The sequence below is a fragment of the Elgaria multicarinata genome, chromosome 4 (genome assembly GCF_023053635.1).
Source record: "Elgaria multicarinata webbii isolate HBS135686 ecotype San Diego chromosome 4, rElgMul1.1.pri, whole genome shotgun sequence".
NCBI classification, from domain to species: domain Eukaryota; kingdom Metazoa; phylum Chordata; class Lepidosauria; order Squamata; family Anguidae; genus Elgaria; species Elgaria multicarinata.
Genome location: NC_086174.1, coordinates 45,530,394 through 45,557,231, shown reverse-complemented (window position 1 = coordinate 45,557,231; position 26,838 = coordinate 45,530,394). Strand labels below are relative to the sequence as shown.

Here is a 26,838-nt window from a genome sequence, read left to right as displayed (position 1 = left end):
ACCACCGTGGTGTTGTCCATCGCGATCAGGACGTTTAGGCCCTCGATCAATTGTGAAAAAGTTCTTATTGCATTCTCAACCGCTAGCAGTGGTAGATATGATGTTCCCTCTGGGAAGGAGGCCAACGGCCCTGAGCTGTGAGGGAGTCGCAGTGTGCTCCCCATCCGATCAACGATGCATCCGTCGTGATCGTTACCGAAGGAGTGTTTTGTTGGAACGAAACCCCTTCTAGGAGCGTCGACATCGAAAACCACTATTTCAGAGATGCCCTTACTTGCGTCAGGATCGACAGGTAAGCTCACCGGGCATCGTGTCGAAGATCGAAAGTTCTTAAAACCCAGGCTTGCAATATTCTCATTCTGAGTCTTGCAAACCTGATGACTGCATCAAGCCTAATAGCCTCTGAATTGTCCATGCCGAAACTTTTCGGCGGCTCTCGGTATCGATGGCTAACTGCTGTAAGGTGTTCGCTCTGGTCGACGGTAAGTATGCTCTCCCATCTCGAGACGACAGAGTTACCCCTATAAAGTCGAGCTTCTGATGTGGGGTCAAGATGGACTTCTCCTCGTTGACCCACAAACCCAACAAGTCCAACAGGTTGAGGGTGGTTGAAATGTCCTTCTGGAGCGTGCAACTGCTGTCCGCTACCAGAAGCCAATCGTCCAAGTGTAGGAGCTGCAGAATAAAAGTAACCGTTGTCATACGGAACTTCCTTGGAATGATGAATTTGTTTAACTGCTTTAAGTCCATGATCGGCCGAAGACCTCATATTTCTTCGGGACCGTGAAGTAGCGCGAGAAAAAACCCTGGTTGAGTTCCTCTGCGGGTACGGGAGAGATGGCTCTCTTCAATAGCAGAGGTCTGTACCTCCGGAAGCAGAGGAAGGGATGGCGCCGTTACTTTCACCCCCGAAGGAGGAAGGACATCGAGCTCGATGGCATACCCCAAGTTGATGATAGTGAACACGCAGGAGTCTGATGCCATTGACTCCCATTGATGGTAATGGGGTGCTAGGCGGTTCGCAAAGGGAGGTGGACGTGGGACAAAGAAGTCAAAGTCACTGCTTCTTGGTGAAGTCAGGCTGACGCTTGTCTTGTTGAAATGTAGACTGATATGGCCGCTTACTCTGGAGTTGTTGTTGTTGCTGCCTCTGTTGGCTTTGATAGTAGGGCCGCTGCTGTTGTTGTTAAGCAGGCGGTCTTGTTCACCGTCTCAGCTTGTATTGAGCAGGCTGAGCAGAGAAACTTATTTTCTTGGCTGTTGTGCAAGCCTTGTATATAGAGTCCAAGGTCTTGTCCTGCTATTAAACAAGCCCTCGCCATCGTAAGGCATGTTCTAAATCCTGGCTTTGGTGTCATGAGCCAGATTAGCGGAGCGGAGCCAAGCATGTCTCCTCAAGGACACGGGTCCCATCATCGACTTGGAATGGCAGTCAACTTGGTGTCGCGCTGTCGACACTTGTTGCCTGGCTATGGCTGAAGCTTCACTTTGGAAGACTCGTGCCCGCTCTTTTTTTTGTCCTCTGGGAGATGTTCACCTAGTGATCCTATTTTCTCCCAGAGGAAGAGCTGGTATCGTGCCATGGTAGCCTCGTAGGCTGATGCCCAAAGAAGCAGAGGAGTAAATCCTCCGGCCCGTAAGGTCCAACTTTCTGCCCTCTCTGTCCACAGGTGCAGAATGTGCCTTCTGTAAGCGGCCTTGAACCGACTCCCTACGATCGAATTAGGTTTGGGATGTTGGACCAGAAACTGTACATTTTCTTGTTAGACTCGATAGAGGGTCTCTAGCCTTTACGATGTGGCCTGAGACATAGCCGGTGTTTTCCAGAATAATTGAGCCATTTGCTTTAAAGCATGTGGTGCTGGATCACCAGTCCTAATGCCTGAGCCATTCTAAGCATATGGTCAGAAGATCTGACCATATCGTCGGAAGGGGAAGAAGGGTCGTTGTCATGAACCTCATCTTATGGTGAAGGCATCGATGGAGTAGCCGACAACCCCAATTCAGAATCCGATGAATAATTTTCTTCAGGCAAGGATACTGTAACCACCTGGAGGTATACATGCTCCGTCGGTATCGTGGTAACCGCGGCAGTCGATGCCGATGGCTGTGTACGGTGTCGAGGCGTCGACACCGTGGACATTGGTGGGCGGGCGGTGGAGGCAGCAGTAGATGACACATGCTCCGTCGGTATCGTGGTAACCGCGGCAGTCGATGCCGATGGCTGGGTACGGTGTCGAGGCGTCGACACCGTGGACATTGGTGGGCGGGCGGTGGAGGCAGCGGTAGATGACACACCCTCGATGTAAGCGAAGGGTGCGCATAATACTCTTCTTGAGGGAACTGGTGGTCACCCTGGAAGTGGGCGATATCGATCCCATTCCGAAGGCGGTAGAGGGATTAGTCCCTGAACCTCTCACGGCCTGCTAGGCTCTCGGAAAGAGGCCGCTGAAACCGAATCCCGCAACTCGCCCTCCGATAGACTGGGAGGGTGCGTCGGTACCGTAGCCATCGGTAGCGGCTGGAATCTCGATACCGAGGGAGGCCTCGGTATCGAAGCGGTCGGTATGACAGGAGGAGTAGAGTGACTCCTAGCCGGTTCCGCCGCTCCATTTCCGAAGAAGATTTGGGAGTCCGGGCCTTTTTTGGAGATTTTCCTGGCCGCGGAACTCGCCAGTGACCGTCCAGGCGTTAGGGGTATCTGAGCCCTATTAGCCGCTCTGGAATATTCAGGCACCTCAGTGCAACGGTCATCAACGGACTTACTGGCTGCCGTTTTGTCGATCGTCGAAGATTTGGGAGCCCGGGCCTTTTTTGGAGATTTTCCTGGCCGCGGAACTCGCCAGTGACCGTCCAGGCGTTAGGGGTATCTGAGCCCTATTAGCCGCTCTGGAATATTCAGGCACCTCAGTGCAACGGTCATCAACGGACTTACTGGCTGCCGTTTTGTCCATCATCGAAGATTTGGGAGTCCGGGCCCTTTTGGAGATTTTCCTGGCCGCGGAACTCACCAGTGACCGTCCAGGCGTTAGGGGTATCTGAGCCCTATTAGCCGCTCTGGAATTCTCAGGCACCTCAGTGCAACGGTCATCAACGGTCTTACTGGCTGCCGTTTTGTCGGTAACGGACTTACTCGCTGCCGTTTTGTCGGTAACGGACTTACTGACTGCCGTTTTATCCATAGTAGGAGCCTCCGTGGCTCTGAGAGCTTTTTCCCCCCAAGATGGAGGGAAGTCGTCAGCTCTGCTTTTCCTCGTTTGTTTTGTAAACGACATGCAATGATGGCAGGCCTCAACGATATGGCCTTAGCACAAACAAAGGACACAGAGGGAGTGTCCGTCAATAGGTGGAAGCTTGGCCCCACACTTCACACACTTCGTAAACGGTGTTTCAACTGCCATACAGGCCTCACGCGACCGAAGTCGCTGAGGAAAACTATCTTCAATAATTTAATTTTTTTTTTTTTTTAATATAAGAAAAGTCTTAGAAAAAGATCGAAAAACGAAGAAGATCGTAAAAGAGAAAATAAAGTTAATAAGAAAAACGCTAGAGGTTCGGTTAAACAGGTCTGTGCACAATGGCGGACGACGAAGAACTGAGGTAAGGGCGGGAACCCCATGGACATGCACGGTAGCGTGGGGGAGGGGTTCCCGCCAAAAACGTTCCACTCAGCTATAGAAGGTTCCGGTCTGGTCTCTGCGCAGGCGCAAAGCCCATATGTGTGATGCATAGAGACCACGAAGAAGAACCACTATTTGGGAGGGGGTTATTCATCCATATTTAGGGTTCTATCTGCTATTACCTTCTCAATCTGTGTGAAATATGTGCTCACAAAGGTTGACCATATGGAAAGCATAACAGAACTCGTGTATCTTTAACAGTCTTATAGAAAAGAGAACTTCAGCAGGTGCCATTTGTGTGCATGCAGCACCTGGTGAAGCTCCCTCTTCATCACAACAGTTAAAGAAGCAGGATCCCTGCTCTATTTTGTATCTGGTCACTCAAGTATAGCTGCTGCCCGACTTCAGTCTCCTCCCTCACTTCACTTTCCTTGACCCCAAACTCCGAAAGTATAATTACTTGCCCACTTGTGAACAGAAAAAATAATAATTAAAGAACCCATTTTCATAGTAAGTACACACATACTCCTGCAGGACTTTCACCCACCCACCCCAATACCTCTGTCCTGTTCAGCTGTTGCTTTTGGACCTTATGCAAGGAGAGGATGAAATTGACAAGTGGGATTTCAACATCTACAGAGGGGAAATAGGTGAACGTGTGCACTGCTTGGGAACAACAGAAAAATAAAGATAAAATTAAAAACTAAAGTTATTTGCATACTTCCAAAGCACTGATATGTTTTTAGAAAGTCTGTGAATGGGTAAATTGTGCAGAAAAGCAGTAGCAATTGGTGTGGGGCGGGAAGCTGGAAACATTTCCCTCTGTAGGGACACAGATATGAGATGGGTTGTGTTGCAAAGGCCCAGGGGATACATGCCCGGAGTGGGCAGGAAGACTAAGGGGGAAATAAGCAGCGGCAAGCCTCAGAGCACCCAATCATCTGTCAGGAGTAACGTGGATTTGCAAGCAAACAAACAACCTGCTGTGGCTTATTTTCAGGGGGGCTTATTGTGATATTGGAAGTACCACCAGTTGACTGCTGTACATACATGCCTTATTGACTGCAGTATATACAGTCAATAAGATATAAAATGCTCTGTATTAAAATTAATTATTAATGTAGGAATGATTGTGCTGTGTCTACAAAAGTCCAATTTCTACAATTACTGACATTACATTGCTGTGTCCACTTTTCCTTCTTTGCTGCACATATTACATATGGCATCTTAGAAGAATAGCTAGCTCTGATTTTCTCCATTACTATCCTGAAAGCTCTGAAGATGTCGCACAGAACCCAAACAGCTTGTTTTTCCCAGGGCAATTCTATTAAAGGACACTTTAGCCTTGATAAGTCTAGAACATCTGAGCCAAGATAAAAGGGCACTCTAGAGATTAATTTATGTCCAAGCAGACAAAATCAATTCACCCTTACTATTGGACATTTTATACTAGCTTTTAAATGCAGGAGCACTACATGGGACACTCAAATTTCTAGAGGCATTTAAGAATTATTTGAGCAAACTATTAGTCATTTCTGATTTTACCTCCTGAACAGGCTTTAAATGCAAATGACAGAGTTTTGTACAAACTCAATGTATAATTTATACTTTCCCCCATAATTCTATAATCTCCCTACCACCATATCAATGGAAACATGTCATTTTGATAAAGTAATCAAGGAAGAATTATTCGCTTGATAAGATTTTCTAAACTTCAAATGGAGATTTGTACTGGATTTCTCCAGCTCAAAGACCTAACTTACATTATATAAAAGAAGAAGAAGAAAGTAGTATTTGTGTGCACTCTTGTTTATGAGAAAAGTTATAAATAAGTCAAACCTAAAAAAGCAAAACCTTCCTTGTGTTCCTAGGAGGATGGGGCCATGTGTAGGTCAACTGCTAGTCTGGTGCCATGAGGGAGGCAAAGGGCCTCCAACTCATTTATCTGGAAGCCTAAGCATTTGCCAGATGGCTCAGTATAATCTACAATAGCAAAATGTCAAAGAAAAGCACACAATAAGATGCCAAAGAAAGCCAGCATGTGCTCACAACAAAAATATTAGAACTGTCAGAAGTATTTACTTTTTACCTGGTTAATAGCCAAATATTCCACCTTCATTTGGAAGAGAAGTAATTGTTTTTTCATACGTCATACCATATTGTTAAAATGAAAGAGTTATTTGTTAACTTTAGGATAAATTGAATGCTGCATTTTTTGAATTGAAACTAAGCAATTCCTTTCCCTCGAGTATGTTTGGATTCTTGGGTGATAAGCTCTTCAGTCTTGACACTAGTTATATGACAAAGCAAGCTTTTCCCCCAGTCTTAGAGGTGGAGACTGGAGGGCTGGCTCAAATACAATGATCTTGGTCTAATAAACCAATCAGACCAAAGAAGAGCCTTGTATCCAAGGTATCCCCTTCCTCTCTCACACTGGAATGTAATACTTCCAGGATTCATTAAACCACAATTTTCCATTGGATCTGAACTTGGAAAGATTAAGTACACTATTCAAAGCAAAGGTTTAATCAAGGGTACTGAGGCAGTTACTGGCCTTGACGACCTCTCTAAGAGATAGAGATGCTTCGGGATTGGGACATTTTTCCCACTAGAGCTTTTGATTGGCCAACTGAAAAAAGATACCCTCATGGGTTAGTCAACTGAATGGTAGCATACCCCTTTGGTATACTTATGGCTCTTGCATTTGTTTCCTTTTTTGGTGCTTCTCGACTTTTCACCTGCACAATATGTTTAGTCTTGTCTTGCAAATGTCCTTATATGTTGTCAGTGGAAGCACAGAAGTAGAGTAGGTATCATACAAGGACATTGACAAAGTTGTAGATTGTGAAGGAATTTAGTGTGATGGCCCCACTTGCTCTTGCACAAGAGCAACAGTAAGGAACAATAAAAAGAAAAATACTGGCAAATAGACAGAGCAGTTATTACTCCCCACTTTGGTGCACTTATTGCTGTTGCATTTCCCCACCTTTCTTGTGCTTCTCAACTGCACAAATGGATTCCTCCTCTCCCTTAGTATTATCCCCCCTCCTTGTCAACTGTGTGTACAAATTAACCTGCCTGCTCTTGCTTTGTCAATGTCCTTGTATGTTACTTATGCCACTTCAGTGCTCCAGTTCACAGCTGCAACTTAACAAGGACATTGACAAAGCAAAAGTTCTCATAATGTAAGCCTATGCCGCAGGGTCTTGCTACTTACTGTTTTACTCTGTACAGCACCATGTACATTGATGGTGCTATATAAATAAATAATAATAATAATAATATTGGACAAGCAAAAGTGCAATCTTGCACACTTGTCAAAGAATGGAGAGGGGGGATTACAAACACATTTGCATTCTCCTGAAGCAACAAAAGATTTTTTTTAAAAGGTGGCAAATAAAAAGGGGTAGTGATCAGAGTTGGGAGGAGACCAGGGTGAGGAGACAAGAAAGGTTCTGCCACAAAGGTGGCAGGGATACATGCCTGAGCGGCTGGAGCACCGAGTGGAAGGGAGAGGGAGAACAAGCCATGACAAACTCTATCATCTGTAGGGCATACCACCAACCCTTCGTAGCTTATTTGCAGAGTAGCTTAGTGTGACGTCCGAACCCACCCAGTTTGTTTGAATACTTCACTGGGTTGAACTATTTTTTTAACTGATTAGTAGAAAGGCTTTTATTAATCAATGAAAGAAAAGTCTGAAAATTAGCCAAGTCTAACAAGAATTCCAAATCCCATGCTAATGTTGAAGTCACATAGCCCTCACTGGGCTATGTGACTTCCAACACACATCTGATATCTGTGTGAGACAACAGCCCTCCAACAGGAAACTAAACAAAGTAATCAAAGAAGCTGTTTTGAACCTGGGAGGAGGAAGATGCTTTGGGTATTGTTTTTAATGATGTTTAATTAAGCTGGCAAAACTTTTAAATTCCAGCCAATTTCCATCTTAAAGGGATCTGGATTTGGAGAAGAACATATGAAGGAGGCAACAAGTGACAGATAGGGAAGGGGAGCCAAGCAACCAGTTCCAGCATACCTCTGCCCCATGTGTACAGTAGGCAAACTTTCTAAAAGTTAAATTCTCATCCATGTTTTTCTTTTAGGTAGTTGAGATTTACATGGTTACAGAAATGCTTTATTTAATTAATTATCTCTATACTTCAAACAAAATCAAAGACCCATAATCCAAAAAAGGTGACCTGCTGAAACTTAACTGTGAGCCTTTGCAATATTACAGTTTCACATTAAGAAGTATGGATATTTCTACCAGACTAGGCTGGTGGATATACTCATATGACTGCTGTTTATAAGGGCATAATCCTGTGTATGTCTAGACATAAAAACCCCTACAAATCCCAGCATGCCCTAGACAGCATGGATATTGTTTTTGTCTAAACATGCACAGGATTGTACCTTAAGATTCTGAAGAGGCATGTTCTTTTAACAATATTTACCTAATTCAATACTATAAAGTACACAGAGGTATAAAGATCTTTTAAGTTAAAACATTATGCAATCAGCAGTGTTAGTTTCTCCAAGTCCTGGATTCGTGCCAGGAACCTCTGATAGCAAATAATTTATATACCACCTTGTGGCCTTCAAAAGAGCCCCAAAGGTGATTTACAACATTAAAAGAAAATAACAATTAGATTGTAAAAATCAAAAAGCATTAAAAGAAGCTATGAAAACAAAACCACAAGGAGGCAAGAATTAAAACAGATAAAAGGCCTTGCAGAATAAACCACTCATTTAAAAATCATTAAGGAAGATACAAGGGAGTTCTACAGTTGGAATGCTACTACCAAAACAGCAAGCATGCTATATTTCCCCCTACATGAAAGTTCCCACAAGTCCCAAGTGCAGGAGTAGTAAGCCCTGGAGTAGTTATCACCTTGCTTGAGTTTTCTTAAATACATTTTAAACATTTGATGCACATTATTGTTATTTGAAATGTAATGGCAGCCTTTAAACACTGACAATTTAAATGAAGTGGCATTTCAATAGCTATGGAAGAAGGCCAAATAATAGAAAGCATATGCAAACATCCTTTTTCAATCAATCACTAATCAAGTCTAGAAGCATTTCAAGCTTTTCTTAAATCCCTACTAGCAAAATGTATCAACTATCATGATTTCTACTACACCCCTTCCCTAGATTATTTTCCAGACAACTTTTCACTTTCATTTTATCCATCACAGAAGCACTTTCGATCCACAATGGAGTTGGCATGGAGTTGGCAAACTGAACTCTGAAGTACGGATGTTTATGACAAAAATAAAGTTTACCCTCAATTTTAAGTTTTCAGACAGATTCTTTTCAAAGAGGATTTCCCTTTGGAAAGGGCTCATACTTAAATATTTTCTCTCAACTGAAGTGCAGATAAAAGTTCCTTAATTAAAATAAACAAAATATCTCAATATTACACCTCTTTGTGTCCATGCCAAATCTGCAGCACAAAATCTATTTAGCAATGCTTTTCATTTCATAGCTATGTTCAGTCCTTTTTTGGCAGCTCTGATTTTTTTTCAGTGCAAAGATATACTGGATACATCCACTTCAACAGAAACTGATGACAACTGGTATAAAAAAAGATGTGTGATGTTTGTTTAATTTAAGCAGTGTAAAATATGTAAACTTGTAAAACTAAAGTGACTGTGGGAAGAAAAAAAATTAATCAAATATTTCATAAAATGTACCGTCATACTATAATCTATAAGTAACTTTAATAACGGTTGGAAAATCTGCAATTTGTGTCAAAATAAATCTTAAAAGATACACCTTACAATAGCAGTTTGATGAAAAATGATACTTGACATAAATTCAAATCCATGGTTTCATAGCTGAAAAAGCCTTTCAAGAAAACACTTTAATCTGTACACTTCTGACACTTCATTTTTAGCAAGATTGAAAAAGGAAGGAAGAAAACAAACTCAAATCATGCTAAATAAAAACCCTATAATCATGTCAAAGTGGCATTCAAAAAGGGCATTATTTTCTTCCCCCACCATGCTGTAAATAGATTCTTCAGGCTTCTATGTCAAGCCACTTACACTAATAAGAATAAGGATGTGATGCATGTTTGTCTATTATAGAGTTTCACCACTGCGTACCATGTCAACCAAGAGATATAAAAAGATCAGGAACCGTCACTGCTTCCGGTACATCATTCTCAACCACTGGGCATTGGTTGGTACTAGCCTTATGCTGCTTCCTACGGGTTTCCAAGGGTGGGGATTTTATTTTGATTTAGCAGTACATGATATTCCAGATGTTAATTTCCCCCACATTTCATAGAAGTGGTTACCAATGTGAAATGAAGTCTTCAGCACAGGATTGCATGTGCATCCACCTCCATAGAGTTGGAATACCTCTGACCTACTGGTTAATTAACAATGCAAGCAGTTTGGTGACCCACCACCACCCCATCCACTTTTTGTGCATTGAACTCTGGAATGTCTTGTCAGCTTTATTCAGCTTCATGTAAGCAGGCATTCAGACTGGGGAAGTGTCAATGGTGACAAGTTCAACTAGGAAATGAGACCAATGGCACTGCAGAATCTGACAGTATCCATTGGAATCTGCAAGTTTCCTATGGCCTCACCATCACCATATCTCTCCCATGCATGCCCATCTGCACAGTTGTTGTGCAGGGCAGGGTTGAACACAGCAGGACGGTAGTCAGGGACTTAGTAGTTGGCAACATAAACATCAGGACTCCCCTGTTCTTTCCAGACTACTTCTGGAATGATTTATCAGAGGAGTTCGAGCTACGTTGTCTCTGTGGATATAAATGCATGTTTGGCTTCCTACTGCAGCTAAGTACTGTACTGTGAATAGAAGTTTCGATTCCACTGATCACAGACGTCTAATTTATCATTCATTCATGAATAATACTTCAGATTTCATGTTGCAATATTCAGAGTCCAATGAAAGTGATATTTTAAAAATAGGCTATATGGATATCAGAGTTACTGTTTGAAGTGTTCAGCATTTAGGAGCATTTCTGAGAAAAGGAAACATTTCTATGAAAAGGATCAAGGCCTAAGTCGCAGCCAAATCTGAACCTTTGAGAACTGTCAGTTGACAAGAAAACTGCATGGAAGGACAAGACGCTGTAGCATCAGACATGTCCATTTTGTGAAATGGAAGGACTGGCCCACCAATCTCAACCTCCTGCTTAAGATGGCTTTCCCATAAAAGCAGTTGCTGACCAGGGTCTTAGGCTAATATGTGTACCACTGCCAAGGTAGTGATCCAAGGATTAAGTTTTAAAAGCCACTGCAGTATACCACTTAGATCAGGGGTGGGGAACCTCAGGCCCAGGGAACAAATGCAGCCCTTGAGGGATTCCAATCTGACCCTCTGGGATTCCCTCTTCCTATGGGGCTCCCCAAAGGGCCACCCCCTCTTCCCCAGGCCCTAGCCCTTTTCCCCCAATCATCAATTATTTGGTGATTTCCTGGCTTTTGTGCTGTTTCCCCCCCTACTCTGAACAGTTGAAATGACTCCCCTAAGGCTTCGATCCTAGCAGTAAGAGCTTTATGGTACAATAGAATGGTATTTATTTATTTATTGTATTTTCAGCCCCACCCATTTGCTTTTGGTCCCACCACCTTTATTCCCACCCATCATTGGAATGCAGCCCCCACAAACTTCTTCAAAACTGAATTAGGCCCTCGGTCTGAAAGAGGTTCCTTACCCTTGACTTAGACCATGAAAAAAATATCTGCCATTTGTACTTTTAAGTTGCAATTTCCAGAGGAAATTGTGTTAAGAACAGCTATTCTGGTTATGCATTCTTTAAAGTTTAAAGTAAACTACAATAACACAAAAACTTCAAACTCCAATAATAAATCTTCTGGTTAGAATATATGAGACAGAGTATGCTTAGCCAGGTTAGGAACGTGCTGTTCCAGATGCTGTGTACATATAACACTAAATGACAACTCTTGTTCCAAGGAATTTACAGTCTAAAGCACCAGAAGCACTAAATTATCTATAAATGAAAAACCGACAGTATCTTTCTTTTCAGTATTTAGGTAGCATAAATGTGTTTTTAAAGCCTTTTCTTCATGCAGCCACTGTGTTGGAAACCCTTCTTCTGCCAGTTAAATTGCCCGGCAACCTACTGTACCAGCAAAAAGCACCTACATGTCCAGAATCAACATGCTACAGCTGCACTCAACTGAGCCACAAAACAAGCTCAAGAGGATGGAAAATGTGATATGCTGCACCACAGCTGAATGGCTAGGACAATGAACAAAGAATAATGGGTAATAGCTGTTCTTTGTGGAAGAAGGCAATGAAGAGTGACACATATTCTCCTGCATAACATACATATGGAAAGCAACACATTCATACAATATTTGTATATCCAAAATGTGCAAATCTGTGCTTCATTAGATGAAGATGCCCAGTAAAACATATTCTAGGAGTAGCATATTTAGGACAGACACAGATCTAATATTCCCAAAGCTGAAAGAATGGCAAGATGTAGTGGACTCATTCCTCCACCCTCCTGCCCTCAAATGCATGAATCCTCCCTCTCTCCCATAGTTTGCTTTATGTGTGCATCAGCATTAACCATCGGTAGCATCAACCAGGACTGCAGACGTAAATCAAGGTTTGGCCATGAATGGACATCACCTTAAGCCATGGTGGCTTAATAAGCTACTCACAGCAGCTTATTCTGTAAATAACCCATGATCCCCTGCCACACGTGAGCTAATAAGATACTATGAGTAGCTTATTAAGCCACTGTGTGCAGCACCTGAGTTATCCCCCCACCCCCTGTCCTGCTGCAGTCCTCCCACCTAAGCAGTGGCACTGTTTCACCTATTGAGAGAACCCTGCACACTAACTGGGAAAGGAGCAAAAATCCGAGGTGCATCCAAAAGGGGGTGATGCCAACAATGCCTTGGGCATTTGCAGGACCATTGACACTGTGGGTTTTCCTCCCATTGACCCTGCAGGCTTGTTCACTTTAATTGGCTCCAAGGATCGGTAAAGAGCTATAGCACTTTAGCGCAAATGAGAAAATGTGCATTTCCCCCATTGACACTGCTGGCTTATTTGCTCTAACTTGTTTCTAATGGGGAAATTGCTCATTTCTCCTGATTGACACTGCTGGCTTGGTCCCGTTAAGGTGTTCCTAAGCACTAAACTCAGGGAAGAGTGGTTTTGATCACTCTTGCTGCATGACTCCTCAGGTGACTAAAATAACCCATGGTGTCCACCAGATGACACAATAATCCATACTGTTTTAAATAAGTCCTAATGCAGAACATGTGTTATCTGCATGAGTTATTTTGGGCAAATAAGCCATTATGGGTTACAAAATCCTGACAGGTGACATGATACCCCACCATGGGTTAAATATGCTATCGTAGCTTATTTAACGCATTGTGGGTTACCGTAACATCTGAACCATAGTTTTAACCCTTGTTATGAGGCAATCCTAGTTAATGCTAACATTCATGTAATATGACATTATAATTAAAGGAAACCATGTAAATAAAGATTTCACATTCAAACATAGAGAACGAGAACACATGCAAGTCACAGCATGCTCTAGTTTCCTTTTTTTTTTAAATAAAACAAAACACACATTTCTATAGCATCTAATAGCTAAACTTCTCTGAGCAGTTCACAAAAGAAGATTAAAACCATAAAATACAATAGTAAAATAAAACATAAAATTAAAATATTAACAAGTTTAAAACAGAATAAATACAGATTAAATTCTTAATCATGATTAGGAAATTAGAAATGTTACATCTGCATCCAGCCCTAGATGAGGCAATCTTCATTTTGAGATCTCTTTTTGCTTTACTACAATTGCTATTGTAAAACACCTTGGGGACTGCCTGCCATGCTATGATCTCTACTCCCAATCTTCAAATGGACATTTGACCATTTGATTTTCAACTCACAAAGGATCCTAAAGATGCTGGGTTCAAAGCAACATTTCTCTAAATTCAAAAATAACAGAGTATCAAATAGTTGCATCAATTGGAATGGCTTATGTACAGGTACAGGCCCTGCCCCCTCTCCAAAAAAAAGCAAGAGGAAGTGATGTTTAGGAAAATTCTAGACAAGGCAATGAAGGCAAAGCAAAGATGAGAGTGTAGCTAGGAACAGACAATCTGATCTATTAGGTGTTCAGATGGCTCTTGTCGGCCTGTCTCATTTCTTATAAAACTCTATCCTGACCAATAGTGGTGCATAGGTTGGATACCTGCCTGACCTTGGTTTGCAAGTTCAAGACCTGCTATGGGGTTGAAGGTTGACATTATGTTAATAATGCCTGTTTAAAAACAAAAAAGAATTATGCTACTTGCAGCAACTGGCCCTTGGACTACTGTTTTGAAACTATACTAGATTCTGAGAAAACAGAAATTGGCTATTGCTGGTTTAGAACACACACTCTAGCAAAAGACTAGAAAATCAAGAAATGTCTCAGCTTTATCACTGAAAGAAGACAAATGCTGAAATCCCTTAAGAGAATAAGCATTCTTTATGGTGTTGTAAGGTAGCATTTCAAATGAAGATAAAGGAGTCCATGTGATCCAAGCAGTCAGACTTCCCAGGCAAGCTAGTAAGAAGTGAACCTCATTGAATGGGTCTTGTTCTTGACTAAGTGTGGATGAGATTACAGACCTAAATACTGAAATGAATAGAATATTGCAACAACAAGGGAAAAAAGTTCAAAGAAAGCCAAAAATAGGGGAGAAATTATTCAAGTCTTTATCCTGCCAGCAAGACTCTGGAAACTAATTAGCATCATGCATGTACCCTCTTTTAATGTTTTGACATTGTTCTGGATATATTCTGATGAAATATTGAAGTTAGTTTCCATGTGATCATATGACAAACAGCTTCAGAATTCTATTGAAGAATTACATTGATATTTGTGCTGTGTTACATTCCTGGAAACACATCAGCAAAGCTGTTCCTTCACTTACTGGTATACTTTTATTTTTAGGAACATGTTCATTTATGCTTCCAAAAGAACTGACCTGCCAAACTGACAAACCAATCTTTGTGTTTTGTTTAAGATAACAAAAACAAAATTATTATGAAGAACTGCACAATATAAAAACAGCAACAATTAATCTAACTTTAACAAACTATAAAGGGATTTTGGCATACTCAATTATACTGTAAAAGCAGCTGGAGCCCTATTCTACAACTCTATAGAATATGAACATATTTATAGATACAGTTTAAAAATAACATTGTGCATAATAATATTTTTTTTAAAAAAAACTGTACTTCCAAAGCATAGTTCAAATAATGAGCTATGTTGCAATAAAACTGCAATTACCAGCAAGTGAAAACATCCCACAGTTCTCTAAATGAAAACAGAACAGTGTTGTTATTTAACTATTTGGAAACAAGCAGTATTACTCCAGAACAATAGACTAAATTACAACATAGTTTAGAAAGAACACAAACATGGTAAGAAGGACTTTTGCTGCTGCAGATTAAGACTATTAATCAAATATTTTGTTATTTCTCCAAAACTGTGTGAAGCCATATTTGGAAAAAACCTGGACAAAACTAGATCCTTAAACTGAATCCAAAATAAAAACACATACAAGTGGATTTTTTTAAAAAAAAGACTTAAGTTTGCCAGTTAATAATCAAAGTGGATTTAGCTGCTAATCAACATATAAGGTTCAATCCACTCATAGTGTTGGCACAACACTCATTTGGAATAGTCCCATGGGGCTCAACAGTGTGTGCTCCCTCCAATATCTATACATAAACATAGTATGTCCCCATTTAGCCAACCTTCTTGCTTCATTACTTCTTGCTTTGGTCCAAGTGTAACTTGGGACATGTCTACACCAGCCTTTTCCCCCGGGGTCGTCCTGAGGTAATCTAAATGACACACAGGAGATCCTGGGGGCAAGCAGGGATGACTCCTACATTTTCCTGGGATAACCAAGACCTCAGTTTCCCCGATTTTGCCCACGGTCCCAGGACCATACCGAGGACCGCAGGCAATGTGGCATCCACTCCCAGCTTCTTCCTTCCTCCCTGTGAGTAGCGGAGCTGGGCACGGAGCTGCACGGGGAGGCTCCATGCCCTTGGGGGCAGGCAGGTTGGGGGCAGGTTTTTGTTGTTGTTGTTGTTTTACCTTTTTCGCCGCACAACTGGGCTTCTCTTTAAAAAAAATGGTCGCCATGACGTCCCTCTTCCCTTCCAGGATGTCACACTGCTGTCTAGACACTGGGGGGTGGGGGGATCGCTGAAGCAGGTAAGTCCGCAATCCTCCCCCCTCCCTTCCTCCCTCTACACGCTTACTTATAGACATGCCCTTGTAACTGGGTTTAGATGGATGGCTAGATCGGGATATGCGAAGCATATATAGTCTAGAGGTGTGCCAAAAATGCCCCACCCTACTTTTTCAGATCTAGAGATGTAAAATTTCTGGAACTTTTTCAGGAGAAACAGAAATTTTGGGGGAAATTTTGGGGGAAATGCAATATTAACACTCTTTACAGGTTGAAAGTCACTTTGTTTCTTTAGGAACATAAAATGTAATCATGTACAAGTTGGTTTGGCATAAAATTATCACATTTGATATATTAAAAGTACAGTGTATTCAAACAATTGTTACAAATTGAATTAACTTTTCACTTTTGTGTGTGTGTGTGTGTGTGTATGTGTGCAACAAATGGAGCTACAAGGTCCTGAACTGTAAGGACTTTGTAGGTCTGGGGGGGCGGAAGGCTTCAGGGGGAAACAGAATATATATGTATATATATATATATATATATATATATATATATATATATATTATATTTTCTGGTTTTTTTCCAGGCCTTCACATCTTTACATGAGAGTATGGATGATTTTCTACTGCTTTCAGTGGAAGGTGGATGGAGAGAATTTCAGAGAAAGTTTCAAGGGATAGACACTAACTTTACAAGGTGGCCACTTACTTTAACTTTATAATGTTGCTTTTAAAATTTAAATTATATTCTTTAATGTACAATAGGCAAAATTTGCTTTCATGTTTTAATATTTACATCCAGAAAGATGCACACATCCCCATTTCCTCCATAATTTTCCGTTCAGACTTTGATCCCACCTTTATTCCTAAACTGCTCAGACAAACCTCAATGTCATAAAACAGAGAATGGTGGGTACATATCATGGATAGCAGAGAGTTGCCATATGCTGCAGCCACTTTAAAGCTACAATCTTACAGATAGATACTTCAGTCACTTCAATAAATACATTTATACCCCTGCCTCTCTTACATCATGGAATTTACTCAAGGAACCCACTTACATAGGGTTCCAAGAGATCTACCACCCAGGCATTGACCAAACCCAGACCTGCTTAGATTCATCAAGGTGAATAGGAATGAGCCCTGCAGAATTCAATGGGGCTTACTTCTGAGTAGACATGCATAGTTATCAGCAATAATATACATAGCTCAATGAGATCCCTCCTCTTCTCATGGCATGTGATTTGCCAAGCAAGTGGGCGGGTCCTAAATTCACATAAAAAGGGATTTAATTACTTCTTCTAGGGATTCACTGCTCTTTCAAATATGGAATAAGATTTTCAATATGAAAAGCAACCTCCCCCCTCCCCCCAAAAAATCAGATCAGCACTACTCCCAAATCAACCAGTTTACCCTAAAAACAATCTGCATGATTTATAATTAGGATTAGCCTAAAATATACATTCAGCAGATTCATTTAAAATATATACAAGAATTTGTATTCAATTTACTTAAAACAGCAAGGATTGAGATTGCTCATTATTAAAAATGCTTGAAGGGCCCACTGAATGAGTGTTCAAGTATAAGATTTTTCTTGCTAGTTAGAGCCTGTTCATCTCGTATTGAAACAGATATATTCATCAAAATGCCCCTTTAGCGCTATTGGTTTCTTAAGAGTGCACTCCTACGCATGTTTAGACAGAAAAACGTCCTACAACTCCCAGCATCCTCCAGTCACCATGGAGGTTTTTTTCTGTCTAAACATGCATAGGATTTCACTCTAAATTATCTCTAATCAATTTAAGAATGTATAAGGCTATAATGATATCATATTCTTATATAGAGGTGGGGGATTGAGGTACAGAAATGGGTAACTTCAAGCTCTGGTCTACAAATACAGCAAAATGAGGTGACAGAATTCTGAAATGTTGTACCACTTTTAAAAAGCTTTCCCCTTTTCTTTTAATACTTCCCACAAGCTTTTTTTTAAAAAACCTAGCACATGAGAGAGAAATGTTCTAACCCAGCATGCTCCCTGCAATGGTAATATTCTATTTGCAAGGGGCTCTCCCTGCAAATAGATGCATTCAAAAATGCAACTGCCCACCATTCTCCAGCAATGTCTGAAGTAGTCATTCTATCACCTCAGGATTCTCTACCAGATCAATCCCATTTCATTCTGTCACATATTTAGCTCAACCTATACTCCCAGGCACTCCACTACGCCCACACAGAACACAACATGCAATCAGAGTCACAAGCAGAGAGCAGATGCATGTACAGAGCATTATCCAAGATAACATATAACAGTTACCACTTGACATCCTTTAACTACTCTCCCACACTCACAATCAAGGTGGAAAGGATCTACTCTGACTATCTAACAGAACATTTAAAAAGTATTAAATGGATAATTAATCTGTCAGTACTGAGAAAACACACATGTACAAACATACATTACACAAGAACATAAAAGTTGATTTGCAGGAGCAGCCAAGGCCATCTACTTCTGCTACCTGTCTCTAACAGTAACCAGTCACAAAGCATTTAAGCAGAGCAATAAGGTGATCATGTTCCCCTTCCAGTCCCAAAAATCTAGTACTCAGGGGGACACTGCCTCTAAATTTAGGTATAATGGCTATCATTGATTGATATACCTACCCTCCATTAATTATGCACTGTGTGACATAGTATTTCCTTTTGACTATCAAAACATTAACTCTTGCATTTTTCACTTCTGCAGTGTAAAGATGTTGTCTTGGAGATCATTGCAAATAACTTTCTACAGAGATATCAAGATCTCTTTCCTGGGTACACACAGCCAGTTTTGAACGTCTAGGCATAGTTAAGGTGTTTTTGTCCCAAAGTGCATCACTTTGCACATGCCTACCTTGACACCCTCATCTGCCACTTGTTACCCTTCAGAACAGGGGTGAGCAATTTGTGGCCTGTGGATGTCTTAGCCTACAGCTCCCATCAGCCCTAGCCAACAAAGCCAATGATAAGGGATGAAGGGACTTGTAGGCCAAAACATCTGGAGGGTTACAATTCCTCTTCCCATGCTTTAGAGATATCATTTTTGGAACAGAAGCCTTCCAATGAATGTACAATCCACTTTTAAAGTAATACGGATAATTATCAGAAATTGGTTTGATAAATGAAACTTCCCACACAGATCACTTAAAAGAATTACACTTACCATTCTGCAACTGGCTTGGCAATGGCTTCAAAAATTTCATCTTGCTTTGATTCCTGATTAAAAACTTTCTGAAATCTGAAAGTTATAAACAACTGGTCATGCAGAATCTTAAAACAGTACTTGTTTCTCTCCCCCCCCCCTTTTTTCTCTGTTTGTAACTAAGTCAATGTTTACATCACTGGACTTACATAACCCAGTACAATGTTTTCCCTGTAGTCTTTACCACACTATGTTGTTGTACTATTGAATCCACAAAAGACTGTAAACACTGCTGCTTTGACAAAATCTGTACAATAAAATCTTCTGATAAAATGATACTGCTTAAAAAAAGCCAACTATTTTATTACTGTCATGGGGATCAACATTTCCAAATGGCCCCACGCAGGATCTTATATATGCAACCCTAGAACCAAATAGAACATATAAACAGTACAGATTATTTTCAGTTTCTTCTCTAGAACAAAAAGGTAATTTAGTAGAGGATCAAATACTTCAGAAGAATTGTGCTATATTTCCATCTCCTAACATAAATAAAAATCTGAAGGTTTATCACCTTAAGTGGTATTACACTTACAATAAGATGTATTTCAAAGTGATTACTGCAGCCTCTGGATAGGAGACCTTTTCTCCTTAGAACACCTCTGCCACACTTTCTCTAAAAGAAACTACCGTATTCTGAACTTCTCTATTTTGTTCTACTGCAAGTGCCCTAGAAGCATTATTTAGAGTTCTGCCTCTCAAGACAATTCACTGGTGTCCACCAGAAAGGAGTTATATTAATTATTTGATTGCACTACACATTAACTGCTTTAAATTCAAAACCTAAACAATACTAAACACTACTGCTTGGTGCTTAGGTGCAAAATAATTAACAAAGTGCAACTTCTGACATTGCCCAAGCCAACATCCGTGCACACAATAGGACTTCTCCTTCCTCTCCTCGCCAACACACCTCTCTGCACATCCCTCCAATCTGCTTCAGAGGGTTTCCCAACTCGGCCTAGCAGATTTGGAGGGAAGGGGATTGCAGGGGAAGGGGAATCCATTCTCCCAGACATGCCAGTTTTGCTGGTGGAGGGACACATTTGGATTAAACCCAAAGGCATTCCATGCACACCAATTTGGGAGAAAGCCCCACTGAAATCAGCAGGACTTACTTCCAAGTAAAAATGCAATGAATTGGGCTGTAAAGTGTCTATTCTGAGTTTTTTCTCCCTCCACAACACAGTTATAGGCAAAATAGTGCCGCCTCATGATAATAAACATTAAAAAAACTTAATGAAATCCACATTTGGCAAACCTGGAGGTTATATCCAGCAATTATAATCAATTCCAAATCTTAAAGCCAATAAGATAGTAAATAGTATTAGGAAATGAGATGAAATTTAGAGAATACATTTAATATATTACGACTAATACTACATAATACAACATTTGGAACATTTATTGTCCAGCAGATGGCAACAAAAGTGGTAAGAACCTGAAGACCAAGTCCTGTGAGGAAAGGATGAAGAACTTGGATACATTTAGACTGAAGTGATTATTAGATGGCAGGATAGCCCCTCAAATATGCAATTTGTTTTAGGGCCTGAAACAGCAAGTTCAAATTACAAGACAGGAGATTCTGACTCAAAATTAGGAATAACTTCCTCATGGTATGAGGTGTTGAACTGTGGGACTGACTGCCATGGAAGTTGATGGACTCCCCTTTATTAAAAGCTGTTAAGCAGAAGCCAACCCTATCAGGGATACTCTAGCAGAGGATTTCCTGCATTGGCAGGAGGTTGGACTAGATTACCTTTCAAGTCCCTTCCAATGACGCTGTTCTATGAGTCTATTTTTTCAGTTATTCATAAATAAAAGTATGCAGACTGTTAAAGAGGTTTTTGATAGTATGGTACTAACAGAAATATTATGAAGGTGGGAAGAAAACTGACCTAATTCATCTTATTTCTTTCAAGTGAATTAAACTTGTTGGGTATTACGATTTGTTGGCTCCCCAACTTTATAATCAGGGCAAGATTAGAACTGGAAGTGGTACTGATAGACAGAAAAGGGAAGGATACAATTTAAGAAGCCCATACATCTGAGGGGAAACTGGGGAGCTGCTGCAACCTCTCAAACTCCATGTTAGAACATCCTATGTAATACCCTCCCCCTTTACAGCACAGAGATCAGTGAGGAAAAAAGGGTTACAAGCTGTCCAGTGAGACAATGAACTATTATCAGATGATGTCTTTTGGTTTTGCCATTTCAAATGTTTAAACATACAACATTTACAACAGTACATATGCACAAACACAGAACCCAAATTAACTTACTTAAACTTGTAGCTTTCACGTTTATTATTCACAAATCCATCTGCCAAATCACGTGGCACAATAATCTCCAAACTGAATGTTGACGTCTCATCTTCATCAACTGAATATATCTACAAAATATATATGTGGTCTTTGTAAATGATGTTTCCCTTGGTGAAATTATTCCATTCCTTAAAGATCACAGCATAAATTATCCTTATGCCTAAAATGCAGGGTCTGAGAACAACTTCCATGAAGACTATTTTATTATTAGGAATATATCTACAAATAATTCCCATAACAAAATTTGTAATGTCAAGAAGGGTTTAGATTCATGTCAATTAGCAAGTAATTATAAAATTTATTTGTAGAAAACGCATCTATGCTATCACACTGGAATTAAAAGTGTAATAAAACAGGCTAGGAAGCCACTTTACCTATTTACAAGAAGTAGTATCTGAATCACCCTTGCAAACCCAATCCTATGTATATCAATTCAGATGTAAGCCCAGAACTAACTCCAAATAAGCATGAACAAGAATAAAGCCTTAATGGGTCCAATCCATCCAGTAAAATATAAGGTAGTAGGTGGAAGGAGGAGCATTCTAGGAAGATTGCCAAGAAGTATGAATGCCACAGGTTGTGACAATACAGCAATTTGGGACAGGAGGATAATTCCAGAAAGGGACAGTTGTCAATCTTTTTACTGGCCTGGTTTTTGAATGTTGAAAAGCTGCATGGCACTACATAAAGCTTTTCTTATTCATCATATGGGCAGGAGATTAACTTGCAAACTTGCCAGACATGCAATTGTTAAAAGGTAACCAAAAGGTAACCAAATTTCTTGTAACGATTTCCAGACAGGTTGCTGTTGCATCAAAAGTAAGCCTTTAAGTTGCCACAAGATTCCTTGTTAGAATTTCATTGGCTTGCTATTCTTTAAGAAAAACTACGTTATAATCACTTTACCACAGTTCTACAGAACTTCTTTCTTTCTTTCTTTTTTTAAAAAAACTAATTTGGAAGAATCGTTATCTTCTTACATCCTCATTTAGTCATTCCAATTCACGTGTACCCGCCTATCCAACAATCCGTTCTCATGGAGATATAGGGTGAGAATGGGTTGCATTATCTCCTAGAAAAGCATAAACTTTTAAGATATTTGAGGTCGGGTAGAACGACTTCTGCGATGAACGCTTCAAATCACGAGAACGTTAGGACCTGTTAAAGACGTGAATCATCTGAATTCAACCGTAGTATGCCTTCCATTGCCGGTTATGCACACATTCTTTCTACGTAACCACGTCTACATCTTCTCATGGAGCACCTATGCTAGTACCGTGTTCTTTCACACGTAGCACAAAGCAGGAGACCCGCCCCGCTCAGTTCTTCCACCAAGTCTCCACAACAGGGTTCCCCGCTAAGGTGCATCCTCACGTAATACACGCAAGCCACCGCGCCAGGCTCCGTCCTGCCTCCTGTCATTCCTTCCCTCGGTAACCCGATACGGCGGCTTCGGTCATCCTTCGCGTCCCACCCCCCTATGCTTTCCCCAACCTTGGTCCTTTTCTGCACCTACCCCCGGCGGCTGCTTCCTGCCAAGGGGTTTCACCCGGGCATAGATCTGGATCGTTTGCTTCACCATCTCGCTAATCAAACTTTCTGCTGGCGGGAGACCAGCGATGGGGGCGCTAGGCCCTTCGTAGCAACGGTAACCAAGGAACGCTACCCAGCGTGCCTTGCGCAACAACGCCGAGTTGCGGGGAGCCTTTACGACACAGCGCGTGCAGGAGACGAGGAAGGACGTCTGTGGTGGGGAGCTCGGGGATTGTTTCCTTGCTCCAGCTTTGGGTGTGACGCCCCTTCCCTAGTACCTTAAGGGTGCAATCCTGGGCATGTTTAGATAGGAAAACTCCTAGCCTGGTCCAGCCAGGCATGCTGGGAATTAGAGGACTTTTTTCTGTCTAAACATGCACAAAATTGCACCCTAAATTGTTCAGTAAACTTGGGAGAGTTCGCTTTCTGAGGTGCAATCCTATGTTCATTTACATGGAAACAAGCCCTGTTTATTTAATTCTGTGGGACTTACTTCTAAGTAGGTATTTGTAGAATTGCGCTGTTCGCGGCTGGTATGTTTTTCGACTCAGAGAAATCGATGTGGATTTACTCTTCCCGCTTCAGCCCTCCACGGAAAGCAGGCTGTTGTTCCCTGCCAATCTCCTTCCCCAGAGCCTGGCAGAAAGCCTGGTGCCCTACAGAAGTTTTGGACTACAATTCCCATCTGACCCAGCCAGCACGACTGGGACTATGGAGAGTGTAGTCAAAAGCTTCTGGGGACACCAGGTTGGGGCAGGTTAGTTTAAAGTAAGTGTTCCAGCATTTCCTTTTCAAAATTAAATTACAGCCTTCATACCTATTGGGCATTGAGCATGTGAGTTCAAATAGTGTACTTGTGCAAAATTTGTTTTTAAATTTAGACTGTTGTCAAAGTTTAAAATAGTAAATATTGTCTAAGTTCTCAATTGTCTGAAGTGACAACATTCACCTGACTCGCAAGACATTTAAAGTCTGGGAGAAGAGAATTAGATTACACAGATAAATGACGAAAGTGATGTATGAATGAGCTACAATGATCCACTTAAGCTCTGGTTGTGTTTAATGCCCTTGCTAACAATGGGACAAAGCAGAAGCCTGTGGACAATAATTATACATAGTTGTAACCAATTATGTAGAGAGATATGACACTACAACTAATAATTGCTAAGAAATGCTGCATAATAGAACTAAAGAGCTTATTAACTATACTTGGTTCATGTTTTTAATATTTTTTTAATTGTAGATTTCAACAAAACAAAACTATATTGTTTAAAAATATATATGGAAATATAGCTACGTGCTTTAAAAGCCTAAGTTCCAAATATTACAACTTTCTACAAAAAGGCAAAAGGAATAGATGTCACATAAACTTCAGTAAAAGCAAACCAAAAATCCAAATACAAGTCCATTCGTGAGTGGCACCTATATACCACTCTTAGGTATGTTGCTTGTGTTGTTCGGTCTTTAATCCACAACATTATAGGCATGAGCTTTTATCTTTCTGGTATTGTAGTAGCAGTCTTTTAGCAGTCAAGAGGACATGAAAAATCAATTTACACTGACCATTTGTTACATTCCAAAAAGCAGGTAAATAATTTAAGATAACATGTACATCAGTAAATATGAAAGAGCTTTCTGATACAAAGTTTATCTGTATGATAACTTCCTCCCAAAACATGAATAAAATAAGCATTAACTGCATTACACCTCCAACAATTAGCTAAGTTAAATCAACCTATATTAAAGAGATGTTGTGGAGTCCATTAGACCTGAAACATGAGTTTTTGCTGAATAAGGCATAGCCAAAGGTCCATTGACATATCAGATATAGATGCCAAACTGGTGGTCCATTGATTAGGCAAAATAGGACATTCCAATTCGCTGTTTGATTCCTACTGAAGACTCTTTTCTTTCCCATTTTAAAATCTGGCTTTCCCTATAGAGACAATTTGGCAAGGACAATGGGTCAAACTGTAATTGACATGGCATATGCCACATGTTGCTGATCACTAACATTTTGGGAAGAGCTCTGTCCACCTTAATATGATGAGAAACTAGTGTCATCCATTTGGAGAGAAGCTCCAGACAAGATTCCAAAACTGACCAAGGTGAAAAATCATCCACATGGAAAAGATCAAAATTTAGTACAGGTCAGTAGATAAGCCTGATGATATGTAGCAAGATCTGGAAAGCCAAACCCACTTTTTTCCCACTGGGAATTGCATCCTTTTCAAACTTAGAGTATTCTTGGTGGAAAATAACTTCCAAAAATTGTGAAAGACAGAATTAAGCTTTTGGAAATATTTGTCAGGTATAACTAAGGAGATCCCACCTATAACATAAACAATTCATGGTGTAGTATTCATCTTAAATGTATTAACCTTACCCTATAAACTCAACTTTAAAGATGCCCATCTGTCTATATCTTGTGAAATATCTTTAATTGACTTGATCATTTGAGATATATCTTTAGAGATAATTATTCCCAAACAAGTAATGAAATCTGGGCACCATTGAAATTGCCAGTTAGCTAATACATTAGAGTGTACCCTATCTCCAATTGACATTATTTCTGATTTCGACCAGTTAACTGAATAGCAAGGCAAATCATCAGAGTTGGAACTGACGATTGGAGTTTCAAGATGAACAGCAAAAGATTATCACCATAGAGGATAATTATAAATTCTAAGGAGGCATGCACAAAACCATGAATGCTACTGTTTTGTCTAGTAGCACAAGCCAGGGGTTCCAAACATAAATCGAATATCAATGGAGAAATTAGACATCCTTGTTTGGTGCCCTGTCCAAGTAGGGGGGTGGGGAACGCCATTAAAGTAAACCATTAGTCATCATTCTAGCTCTCAGGGCCAAGTATTGGATTTTAACCCATTTCAAAGCTTTATATGAAAACCAAAATTAGTCAATGTTGTAAAAATAAATTTCCAATGAATTTTGTCAAAGACCTTTTCTGCCAAATAAATAAATAAATAAATAATGGCAGCCTGGTCAGTTATTTCACAATGTGAGGCAACCAGATGTTCAACTAATCAGCAACCTGTTTGTTTTTAATAAATCCAACCTGATCTTGTCAAGCCAATGCTCCAGTAACTTGTTGCAGGCTATTGGACAAAATTGCTATCAATATTTTGATATCTACATTAATTAATGATATAAATCGATAGCCCAAGAAGTATGATCCTTTCCAGGCTTAGGAATCATGAAAATATAAGCATTATTTAATGGTGAAGAAAGGGAGCTTGATTCAAAAACATAATTATAAAGGCTGGAGAATGTTTTATACCACTTAATTGGAAATCCATCCAGACCAGGTGATTTACCCATATTGATATTTGTGATTGCATTCATAGTTTCTTCCAAATGCAAAGGAGCCAAAAGAAGCTGTTGTTGTGAGGAATCTAAACATAAAAGATTAACGTGAGAAAAAAGTGAGTCTGCATTTTGTACCAATATTTCACTATCGGTGCTGTAAACATTAGTATGAAACTTTAAAAACTGAAAGTTTATATATGTAGAAGTACATATTTTGTCACTCTTATTTGCTAGCTCAAACAACATTTCAGTGTTGTTGCTGTTTAAGATGATGTGCAAGGAACTTACTAGGATATTCACCATTTTCCCAACATGCCTGTCGTAAGCAAGTCAATTCATGTCAATTTGCAAGTAATATACAACTATAGTGAAGTGAAAAAAATTATCTGTAGGAAAAACGTGTGTCATCAAACTGGAATTTATAGTGGAATCAAACAGACTGGGATGCCATTTTACTTATCTGCTAGAAGTAGCATCTGAGTCACCCTTCTAACCCAATCCTATGCTTGTCAATTCAGATGTAAGTCCTGAGTTCAATAGTACTAA

At 40.3% G+C, this 26,838-nt stretch overlaps 1 protein-coding gene across 1 annotated transcript in view; it reads right to left on the bottom strand.

Annotated features, from left to right (window-relative positions):
* KIF6 (kinesin family member 6) overlaps positions 1 to 23,027 on the bottom strand; it is a 211,449-nt gene extending 188,422 nt beyond the window's left edge. Inside the window, exons 1-3 of the mRNA XM_063125614.1 lie at positions 22,946 to 23,027; positions 21,388 to 21,497; positions 19,067 to 19,141 (exon numbers count right to left, since the gene is read on the bottom strand). Coding sequence (XP_062981684.1) covers positions 19,067 to 19,141; positions 21,388 to 21,497; positions 22,946 to 23,011 — 251 coding nt within the window. The 5' untranslated portion in view covers positions 23,012 to 23,027. The remainder of the gene's footprint in view (positions 1 to 19,066; positions 19,142 to 21,387; positions 21,498 to 22,945) is intronic.
* Between the last annotated feature and the right edge of the window lie 3,811 nt (positions 23,028 to 26,838).